The sequence below is a fragment of the Sinocyclocheilus anshuiensis genome, unplaced genomic scaffold (assembly GCF_001515605.1).
Source record: "Sinocyclocheilus anshuiensis isolate Anshui unplaced genomic scaffold, SAMN03320099.WGS_v1.1 scaffold1038, whole genome shotgun sequence".
Taxonomy (NCBI): domain Eukaryota; kingdom Metazoa; phylum Chordata; class Actinopteri; order Cypriniformes; family Cyprinidae; genus Sinocyclocheilus; species Sinocyclocheilus anshuiensis.
The window spans coordinates 1040076-1051133 of NW_015536540.1; the positions used below are offsets into that span (position 1 = coordinate 1040076).

The 11058-nt window shown below is 36.6% G+C and overlaps 1 protein-coding gene and 1 long non-coding RNA gene across 2 annotated transcripts in view; one reads left to right on the forward strand and one right to left on the reverse strand.

Annotated features, from left to right (window-relative positions):
• pkhd1l1.1 (PKHD1 like 1, tandem duplicate 1) overlaps positions 1 to 11058 on the forward strand; it is a 38642-nt gene that overhangs the window by 26503 nt on the left and 1081 nt on the right. Inside the window, exons 50-75 of the mRNA XM_016497775.1 lie at positions 1 to 403; positions 572 to 763; positions 1224 to 1375; positions 2016 to 2175; positions 2296 to 2473; positions 2559 to 2647; positions 2759 to 2913; positions 3044 to 3173; positions 3292 to 3410; positions 3576 to 3705; positions 4273 to 4446; positions 4684 to 4787; positions 4876 to 4999; positions 5143 to 5264; positions 5538 to 5628; positions 6082 to 6230; positions 6339 to 6461; positions 6544 to 6655; positions 6757 to 6873; positions 6974 to 7139; positions 8109 to 8341; positions 8442 to 8606; positions 8713 to 8870; positions 9567 to 9702; positions 9793 to 10134; positions 10234 to 10388. The exon at positions 1 to 403 is cut by the window's left edge and continues 10 nt beyond it. Of these exons, the coding sequence (XP_016353261.1) occupies positions 1 to 403; positions 572 to 763; positions 1224 to 1375; positions 2016 to 2175; positions 2296 to 2473; positions 2559 to 2647; positions 2759 to 2913; positions 3044 to 3173; positions 3292 to 3410; positions 3576 to 3705; positions 4273 to 4446; positions 4684 to 4787; positions 4876 to 4999; positions 5143 to 5264; positions 5538 to 5628; positions 6082 to 6230; positions 6339 to 6461; positions 6544 to 6655; positions 6757 to 6873; positions 6974 to 7139; positions 8109 to 8341; positions 8442 to 8606; positions 8713 to 8870; positions 9567 to 9702; positions 9793 to 10134; positions 10234 to 10388 (4179 nt within the window). The remainder of the gene's footprint in view (positions 404 to 571; positions 764 to 1223; positions 1376 to 2015; positions 2176 to 2295; positions 2474 to 2558; positions 2648 to 2758; positions 2914 to 3043; positions 3174 to 3291; positions 3411 to 3575; positions 3706 to 4272; positions 4447 to 4683; positions 4788 to 4875; positions 5000 to 5142; positions 5265 to 5537; positions 5629 to 6081; positions 6231 to 6338; positions 6462 to 6543; positions 6656 to 6756; positions 6874 to 6973; positions 7140 to 8108; positions 8342 to 8441; positions 8607 to 8712; positions 8871 to 9566; positions 9703 to 9792; positions 10135 to 10233; positions 10389 to 11058) is intronic.
• LOC107697134 (uncharacterized) lies at positions 5000 to 8746 on the reverse strand. The gene is made up of 3 exons (XR_001635161.1): positions 8694 to 8746; positions 8468 to 8575; positions 5000 to 5022 (listed from the first exon to the last, which is right to left on the reverse strand). It is a non-coding gene; the product is annotated as an uncharacterized LOC107697134 (long non-coding RNA).

Below are 11058 nucleotides of genomic sequence, written 5' to 3' on the forward strand. Positions count from 1 at the left end.
AGCGAGTTCCTGATGGTCAATAACGAGAAGGCAGGAGTGGAGGCCAAGAGGATCATCCGGCAGTTCGTCAGCGGATGGGGATTGGATGGAGGGGCAGCCGTGGTCAATAGCACCATGGTGGGCCACGTGGATGAGCTGGGACTGGGGAGCAACTACTGTACCGCTCGTGGTGTTGTCCTGCCTCTGGATGATGGGATGAGTGTCATCAACACCAAGTTTGTGAACTTCGACCGTCCGTCGTGTGCTGCAGTCGGGGTGGCAGAAATAGTTGGAACCTGCATGCTCCGCTGTGGAGGCTGGAGTGCAAGATTCAGTGGGATCCAGTACTATCAGTCGCCCAACAAGGCCTGGTTCAGATGGGAGCATGAGGTGGCACTGGTAGATACTGATGGGTCACTAACAGGTAGAGAAGCATTAGATATTACAGTATTTAGATACATAATTTGAGAAAAAATGTTAATGGATTGAAGATTTACATAGCTTTATTAGCATGGTACAGACAACCTCAAAAAAGCATTGGTAACATAAAAAAATAAATGACTGAATATAAATATTTTATATTTCTGAAAAGGCAATGTTAGCTACAAGGTAGTACCAAGGAATGACTTGCTCGACCCAAGACGCTGCTTCCCAGGAACAGAGTGGAGTGTTGGCGTTCCTGCTGCAGTATGTGACAACACTGTTAACTTCCACCGCATGGTCGTCGTCAATCCCTCACCGCCTTCACTTCAGTCTAAAGATGTCATTCTAACCAACTCATATGGTATGATGATGAAATAAACTGGGCGATTGAGCTATGAAAAAATGTGTATGAATTTGTTATACAACTCACTTTTACTGCATACTTTCCCGGCTACATTCTTTGGTTTCCAGAAAGAAGGGTTCTTTGGGCCGTTCACGTATAACACGTTTTAGCACAGGGCAGGGGAATGAAAAAGTCTAAAGTATGTTTTTTAATAGTTCAACTACTTTTAACTTGAGTGACCAAAACATCCATCTAGTGCATGTTTACATGGAAAAACAATGGAAGAGCAGAGCAGTGGAATGCAAAAATGCGTTCTAGACTGTTAGGAACTGGCCCTCTAAAATGATTCTAAACTGAAAATAACTAAAGATTTTGTACACTAACATTGAGGGAACATTATTTAAGTTGAAGTGGGCTGTGATGTTTAGAAAAACATCTTGGTTGGCACAGTTCATCTCAATGTCATATATCTCTTTAGGGACATGTGTGCTTCCTTTCCTTAAAAAACTGGTGACCCACACATTTGGCTGGATGGCAATGGTGCCCACAGGCCAAACATACAACTGGTACTTTGATGGTGCTTCCCAAATCACCAACATCTCGTACAATGGAATGGTCTACGGCTTTCGGGTAAAGTATGCACACTACACAATAATCCTAATGTACATTTAAAGGAAAAGTTAAATACCCTTAAAATGTTTGTAACACAAAAAGAGAGTTTTTAAAAAAAGTCTTTACAGCTGTTGTCATGCAACAACAGTTCATAATGATCATGTCACACTTCAAAAAGGACTCCATACTCCATTTTCAAACTTTTTGATGCCTGGGATTAAAAAGAATATGCTCTATATTTTGATGTACCTGTGTAAAGACTTTATTTTTCTAATATATAATTGACATTTTTATGGATAGCATGTTGTTTGTAACATTAATTAGCTTTTATGTCATCACTGTACTGAAGCCAATGCAAATGATTAAAATATCTATATTTTCTACCCACTATGTCATGTTAGAGTTATACACCTGAAGAGAAACATTTTCCTTTAAATTCGATTTTCAGAATATTGTTCCAATGAAGCATGTTAAAAATGATTGCAGTTTATATTGTTATAATATTACATTTTTAAAATGATTTTGATATTTCAAGTTTACATTTACTTTCCTCAGTTTGTAAACCCCAGACTTATTGTATGACTCCAAAAGACTTGAATGCTAAATTTACAATTTGTGCAATATATAACATGTTAATTTGTCTCTTTCTTAATGACAGCCAGAACATTATGTAATTATCAACCACAACCTGACCCAGACACCTGACCGGTTCCGCATCATAGATGACAGGAATGGCTCCTCCCAGCCCTTGAATCCCACTGCGAATGTAAATGGGGATTGGTACTTCAACCGGACATCCAAAGGCCTCTATTACATGGGTAAAACTTCTCATCTCTTCACCCAAGACATCTATGCTATCTTTCTATCCTATCTTATTCTATTTGTTTCAGTAGTAGTCCTGTACAAAGAATGAAAGATTTTGAATTTTGTGTCTACAGTGTCTGGAAGAGACCGTGTTGTTAGCCGGAGGAAGAGGAACAGTGTGGACCGTTCGGTTGTAGACAGATCGCTAGACTTCAGAGTGTATCAGTGTTACTATCCCAACTGTATCCAACCTTTCCCTGGTTCTGTAGCCAATACATCCAACACAACTGGCCGCAGACCTGCAAACTATGTGTATGTTACCACACACATCAGTAATAATAATACTAATGTATTGTATCTGTTTACTTTGCTAATAAAACATATCCTGTTGGTTTAGTCTCTGGTCAAATACATCATTTTGGAGGTCAAGCTCAGTGAACAACTTCAATGTGCCACAAGATGGCTCTGATGTGAATATTCCAGCTGGTAAATCCCAAGCAAAGACAGAAAGGAAAAGCTATTCAACAATATGGTATGTCACTTTCATGAAATCCTATAGTGGCCAAAAAAATCAAAATATCTAATTCTGTCTCAAAGGCATTTGGATGGTTGTGGATGTTGTTGTGCCCTCCCTGAACAAGCTGAAAATAGTTGGAGTTCTGGAGATTCCAGACACAAACAATGGCACCACCTCCGGCAGTGTATCTCAATACAACAACATTGTTTTGAATGCCACATATATCTCCATTCAAGTAAGTACATAACTACATTCAAATTGGCATAGACATTTTAGGATCATTACACCAAGTAGAACCAGACTCTTCATGTGTACTCATTTAATTAATTCTGTTCAACTGTCTCTGTACACGTTTACTAAATCAGGGTGGACGTCTGATTGCTGGCTGGCCTGATGAACCCTTCAGAGGTCAACTACAGATCATACTGAGAGGAAGCCATTCCACACCAGACTGGCTATTGCCATCTGGACTAAACCAAGGGTCCAAAGTTCTGGGTAAATGAACATAAATAAAAGATGGATATCATTATAGAACATATTTGCATTAGAAATGTTCCTATTAATCGTCTGCCAATTTAAAAGTGTTGATTTCAGTAGAAACCTTGTCTTTTAGGTGTGTTTGGATCTCTTGACCTGTATGGCATGCCACACAATGTGTATCACACTAAGCTTGCTAGCACGTCCCAAGCAGGAAACAGCACTATCTCACTACAGGAATCTGTGGACTGGAAGGTCAGAAGCTTTTTAAAAATGATAAAAAAAAAAAAAACAGAACAGAGAGATTTAGAAAACTATTGAACCTGCTTGTGTGATTTGCAGATGCCATTTAGATTCCAAGCTCTGTTTGTGCTCCGAATCCTCTTTGTCTGAATAAAAACACTCTTTTATTACCTTCAGGTTGGGGATAAGATTCTGCTGTCCACCACCAGCTATGACCCTTGGCAGACAGAAATCCGCACCATCACTGCGGTCACAGATTATGGCCGCACACTGACTCTGGACCTGCCTTTATCATACACACACATTGGTTGGTCCCCCTAGATCCATTATAGCAATAATAGACATTGTGCTGTATTGATAAGCTGTTAAATATTGTTCAGAAGCTAGGGTTGGTTAGATATTTTTACATTTTACATTTTAGTCTTATGCTCACCAAGGCTGCATTTATTTAATCAGAAACACAGTAAAACAGTGTGAAATATCATTACAATTTAAAATACTGGTTTTCCATTTTAATATATTTTTTAAATGTTATATATTTCTGTCATGATAAAAATTTCCTTCAGAAATCATTCTAAGATGCTGATTTCTTATCATCAATGTTGAAAACAGTTGTGCTGTTACACTTTTTTCAGGATTCTTTCTTCAATAAAGTTTAAAGAAACAACGTTTAATTCAAATAAAAACATTTTGTAAAATTGTATGTTTTTACTGTCAATTTATTATGAATTTAATGCATCCTTGCTGAGTAAAAGTATTAATTTAATTTTAAAAAGATCTCATTGACCCCAAAGTTTTGAATGGTAGTATATAATTAAATAATTGTATTAAATAAATGCATTAGATTTAATATTAAATGTATCTGGTCATATAGGGGAGAGCTACAGTGTGCCAGGTACTTCAAGAAGTTATCAGCTTGCAGGCAATGTGGCTTTACTGACCAGGAACATCAAGATCATCGGTCAGGAGTATCCAGAAATGAACACACAGTCTTATGGAGCCAGAGTTCTGGTGGGAACCTTCTTCAGTGGAGGAATCGATTTCAGAGGTATAAACTTTATAAAATTCTCATGTTGGGCCTCATTCTTTAAATACAATCAGGACAAATTATAGGCTACACAAAACCATAAGGCCCATTCACCTGGAAGAAAAAAAAAATGTTTTGTTGTTTTAAATAAGAAAAAATCTTCTGAGCAATTATTTTTAAAGAAGTTCATGTTAATATAATATTTCTGTATTTGCACATTGTAAGTAACAAAAACTGCTGATGATACTTACATCACAGGAAAAGCCCAGATCAGAAATGTTCAGTTCTACCACACCGGGCAGGAGGGATGGAACGACCTGTCAGACCCACGATACTCTCTGCTGTTTTATAACTTAGGAGGGGTGAGAGAAAGTCTTAATCAGTACATGCCCATTCTTTATCACATTCACACATATTCCTGTCAATTACTTGTTGTCACTATATTTTTAGGTGGTTGGTGAATCTTACATCAAGGGATGTGCTTTCCACAACGGCTTTGCTCCTGCTATTGGTGTTTTCGGGACAGATGGACTGAGTATTGAAGACAACGTGATCCATCACACGGTTGGAGAAGGTACAGATTCAGTGGTAGCTTCACTGTTCAATGTTAACACAAAATGAAAATACTATTAAACAAATTGTAATCGCTATGCAGCGGGGTGATATAATTTAGCATTATGACTATTCTGTTCTGCAATTTCTATTCAAATTTTCCAGGAATCAGAGTCTGGGGTGACAGAAATGTGGTCCGGAGGAACTTGGTTACAATGACACTGTGGTCTGGATCGTATAACGGCAGAGCGGAGGAATTCAACTTTGAATGGAATGCAGCCATTGAGGTACCCTTTACAGAAAAGTACTGTGATCAGATGGTAATACCATGGTACTTTGTTATATAACAATACAGAATGATTACATATACATTTACCATATTATTTAGATGGTGATTCAAGAATACCATGGTACATGTCCAAAAAACATAGCATTATCATGGTATATGTCTAAAACGCAACAGTACTTTTTTGTTAGTGACAATAGAGAGAAACCTATTTGCCATATAATCATCAGTAAATACCAGATAAAGAACTGATGCATTATTGTTCATTTTCTAGGTGAGTGAGGCAACCAATGTGATTCTTCAAGGGAATATTGTTGCTGGCTATGAACGAGTGGGATACCGAATTGATGGAGAATCATGTCCAGGTATATAAAACTTTGTTTTAAAAGAGGAAATTAATTTAATACTTTGATAGACAGAGACAGTGTTCATTCTACGGTGTTAATTCCAAGGCTTAAATACTAATATTTAAATTCTATACTATTTTGTCTAAATAAAAAATAAAACACTTAAAACTAAAATTGTTTTAATTGCTACATCACAATTGTAATGTATAGCATGAAAAAATAATTTTGACAGATTACATTTAAGTGTTATTACTGTATTAGATAGTGTGTTAGTCTAGATATAGTATGTATAGTATGAAATGATGGAAAAAGCATGCACAATTACATATACTCTATTAGCAGATATAATTGCGTAAGCAAAACGTTTAACATTGACTGAATATCATACCAATACCAATATCTTGTGCATCACTAATATGAACCTTTCACGTTCAGTATTTACTGATTCAATTATTTCAACAATGTCAAAAGGATCTCCAAATTCAGTGGCACAGTGGAGTCAGAATGAGGCACACGGTGGTCTGTATGGACTCTACATGAATAAAGATGGACTTCCTGGTTGCTCTCAAATCCAGGGATTCACTGTCTGGAGAAGCTTTGATTTTGGCATTTATGTCCAAGTATGATAAATGATCCACAAACTTCCTACCATAATTGCTAGTTATACAAATGCAGTATGCTGGTCTGGTGATTATTGTTTTTAAGTAATGTTCTCTCCTCACCTCTAGGTATCCATGAATGTTTTAATTTCCAATGTAAGCCTGATAGATAACGGAATGGGAATCATGTCTCTAATCTACAGTCCTTCCTCGCTCAGCCACGCATACTCTGACAAAACAGTCCGTGTACAGGTGAGGAAGCACTATATGTCTCTTCGGTCAAAACTAAGAAAACATTCTTTTAGTAATATATATTTTTTAAACATCACTCCAGGGTGCCCTGATTGTAGGCAGTAGCCCCAACTTCAACTGTTTTGACAGTCTATCCACAACTATGACGTACGTTGCACTCAGCAGAAGTCACAAGGCCCCACGTCCTCCTAATGGTACAATACATATTATAGAATCATCCATTCACTACTGAATAAATTTAATATAACTGATCCATTTTCTGAACTAATTCTAACTGCATTTGTATGTTCAACAGGTGGCAGGTCTGGAATTTGCTGGCCGACATTTGAATCGAACCATAACAATGGACCACAAAAACCTCTCACTGGACTGATGAGCTATAACGCCATAGCTGGTATAATGATGGTCTCTGGTGAGTCTCGAAATGTGAATGAATCTCCAGTTTAAAACCTTCTACAGTCGACGAAGATCTCCTATAAAAAGTAATTACCGTTTTCTCTTTCTGACTCCAGACACAACTTTTGTTGGGTTCAAGAGTGTGTGCTCAACAGAGAGAAATTACATGTTCATGACCAACCCGGGAAATGAGGATCTACAACATCCAATCAGTGTTGAGAGGATTTCCAAGATAAACAGCACAGAGGACTCTCTAGCATTCATTCATCGGCCTGATCTGGGGTAAACTGAACATAACTACCAGTGCGCAATAGGTTTTCTCTAACTCAGAATTGCTCATTGTACCCTTAATGCAACATCATGTCACCATGAATATAAAAATTGTCCCCAAAATAATGAAATTTGTGATCATTAATCTATATATTATTATTTATATTATTTTATAATATTCTAATATAATATATTCTATATGTTAGCTGTCAAAATTTTGGAATAATACATTTTTTTTTATTTAATGTTTTTGAAAGAAGTGTTTTATGCTCACCAAGATTGCATTTGTTTGATCAAAAATACAATAAAAACAGTAATATTATGAAATATTTAGTGCTGTCAAACGATTAAACGCGATTAATCGCATCCAAAATAAAAGTGTTTGTTTCCATAACATGTGTGTACTGTGTATATTTATTATGTGTATATATAAATACACACACATGCATGTATATATTTCAGAAAAATATGCTGTTTATATATTAAATATATTTATACAATACATGTAAATGCAATGTAAATACATGTAAATATTTTCAAAATATATACTGTATGTGTGTGTCTTTATATATACATAATAAATATACACAGAACACACACATATATTATGGAAACAAAAACTTTTATTTTGGATGCGATTAATCGTATGACAGCACTAGAAATATTACAATGAAAAAAGTCATTTTTTCTATTTTAATATATTTTAAAATGTTATTTATTCCTGTGATGGCAAAGCTGAATTTTCAGAAGCCATAACTCCATGTCTTCGGTGTCACATGATCCTTCAGAAATCATTCTAATATGACGATTTGCTGTGTATAATGCTTTATTAAACTGATTGGGTCCTGGGATGACGAAAAATCATTAAGGCGGCATGATATTTTACCAAAATATTAAAGACTTACAGTTTAACTTAAAATGTGCACATAACATTGCTTTAAGATAAAAGTGGCCGATTTCTTTCTTTCACTTTTATATCAGCAAGGTGAACCCTGCGGACTGTGTGGACATGGACTGTGATGCTAAGAAGAAGACTATTTTGAAGGATCTGGATGGCAGTTTCCTGGGTGCCGTGGGAGCAGTGGTGCCCCAGTCTGAGTACGAGTGGGACGGGGATCCCCGGCACGGACTGGGCGATTACCGCATCCCCAAAGTCATGCTCACCTATCTCAATGGCAGCCGGATACCTGTGATTCAAATCGCTCCTTACAAAGGTACATCTGAGGACAATTGATTATTTACGCTGCTCTAAGAGAGAGTGCTTAGAATGATGGAGTTGCTTCTAGCATTGACGTTGCTTGTTTCCCTGTGCAGGTGTGATCAGAAACACTTGTACGTACATGAGCACCTGGCAGAGCTACAAGTGTTTTGGGCTCAACTACAGAATGCTGGTCATAGAAAGTCTGGATGCAGACACAGAAACCAGGCGTCTTTCACCTGTAGCCATCCTGGGGGACAAATATGTGGATTTGATAAATGGTATGACTCATAACTCCCCTCGTACTGCTAATTTAACATCTACCGCAAGCAGAAAAAGGTGTGTATTAATGATTTTTATAAACTTACTGTGAATATCTTGTCACAGGCCCACAAGACCACGGCTGGTGCGCCGGCTACACGTGTCAGAAGCGAGTATCTCTATTCCACGCCATTGTTGCCACCAATAAATCCTTTGACATCTATTTCACCAGCACAACACCACAGAAGCTGAGACTTATGCTGCTAAATGCTGGACCTACAGAGGTTAGTCAGTAAGATGGATTATAAAACACACAGCATTTACAGGTCACACAAAATTGAAAACAATAAAAGGCATAGTAAGAAAAAAAACTTAAATTTTTTTTTCTTATTTATAATTTCTCATGTGTATTGTTATTAAATTGACATTTTGTTTACATTTAGTCTTGTTTCTTTTAAGAATTTCTTATCTACATTGTTATTAAAATTGTTTTATTTACATTGTGTTATTTCTAGTTTTGTCATATATATATGGAAAAGTTGATTGATATATACAGTGGGTACGGAAAGTATTCAGACCCCCTTAAATTTTTCACTCTTTGTTATATTGCAGCCATTTGCTAAAATCATTTAAGTTAATTTTTTTTCCTCATTAATGTACACACAGCACCCCATATTGACAGAAAAACACAGAATCGTTGACATTTTTGCAGATTTATTAAAAAAGAAAAACTGAAATATCACATGGTCCTAAGTATTCAGACCCTTTGCTCAGTATTTAGTTATATATTTTATTTATACAAAAATAAAATATAAAAAATATAATATATAATTACTAAATATATATAAGATTATCTGCAATTATTGTATGTTTCTCTCTTTTTTTTTTTTTAGATTATACAATATTACAATAGACACTTTATTGAATTTATTCAGTATACTAAAGCACTGTATTCTACACTAATCTTCTGTTGTCCTCAGGCTGTCAGGGTGGCTATATTTTACTCAAACCCTCAGCGGCTGGATGTGTATGTTAACAATAATTTGATTGGTCCAACAAATGCTCAGTGGAATACAGACAAAACGGACTACACGCTGTGTGAGCCAACTTCTACAGGTAGAGTACAGCGTGATTATTCATGTTAAACAGCTCCCCCTGCAGGCTAGAAGACCAAAACCTATTTTAAATCCTCTCTACGCTCCTCAGGTCAATATGTTCCGGGTTTCAACTCCAGTCATGGCTCCAACTTTTTTGACCAAGACTACAAAATGATGAACATACTTCTTCGTGGCTCAGAGCCGGTCCAAATCCGCACCTCTCCAGTTCTGTTCCTGGCCTTCAACCTCCCGGCCATGACTGAGGAGGAGTTCTTCGGGGAAAATCTGGTCAACAATCTGGCTGCATTCCTGAAAATACCCCCAAACAAGATTCGAATCACCAAAATCGTCCGTGAGGGAACTAATGCAAGAAGGCGGCGCTCAACAGGACTGACAGTGGAGGTGGAGATCAGGGAGCCTCCTGTCCAGAATTCCACCAGCAACAGCACTGGTTAGACCCGGCATCTATAGTGTGTTAAAAATAAATGATAAATGCAGTGTTTAGTCACAATACAATGTCTGAAATTGTATATTTCTATACCGTCTGCAGAAGAAGACCAACAGTTTGAGGTCCTGAAGAACATTGCTGATGATCTGGGTCGCGCTGCTGTCTCCGGCAATCTGAGTCAGTCCATCGGCTTCAATGTGTCGTCCCTGGGCATCATCCCTCCTCCTCCGTCTTCCAGTGACCCATCCTGGAATGATGTAAGATTTGATTTAATATTTTATGATATGAAGCACCGTTTAGAAAGTTGATATTAAAAGGAATATTCTGGGTTATTTTCAACTAACCAAACAAAAATGAGTGAGGTAGTGTATATATGTATATATCACCATTTTTGCTTTTTTTCAAAGAAAATAACACACATACATACAGTCAAACTAAAAATGATTCAGACACCAGATATAATTTTTTATATTTTTTTACTAGAGGGTGCAGGACACTATAGTTCATTTATGTAAGTGAGGATACCAAAATAAAGTAAACTGTGACACATTATACCCAAAAATTCTTCATAAAGTGGACTACAAGTGAAATTGATAAAAAATTTGGGACCAAAATTTATTCAGACACTTTGACCTCATGTTTTGCTTAAGTGTTTTTTCTGTAATTGCTAATGCGACCTTTTTACACCACAGACTGAACAAAATTAAGCATTGCTTGGTAATTGGGTGACCTGAATTGGTATTATCTAATTGTTTACTTAAATTTAACAGCTGACAGCTTTCAACTTAAGTTATCTGACATTATCAAGATTAATTTGTTCTGACAGAGTTTAACTCTGAGTTCTTGTCATATTTTATTACCATTTTCTAAACTATAGCGAATAAACTGTGATAATGTGAGAAATGTTGAAGGTGTCTGAATAAATTT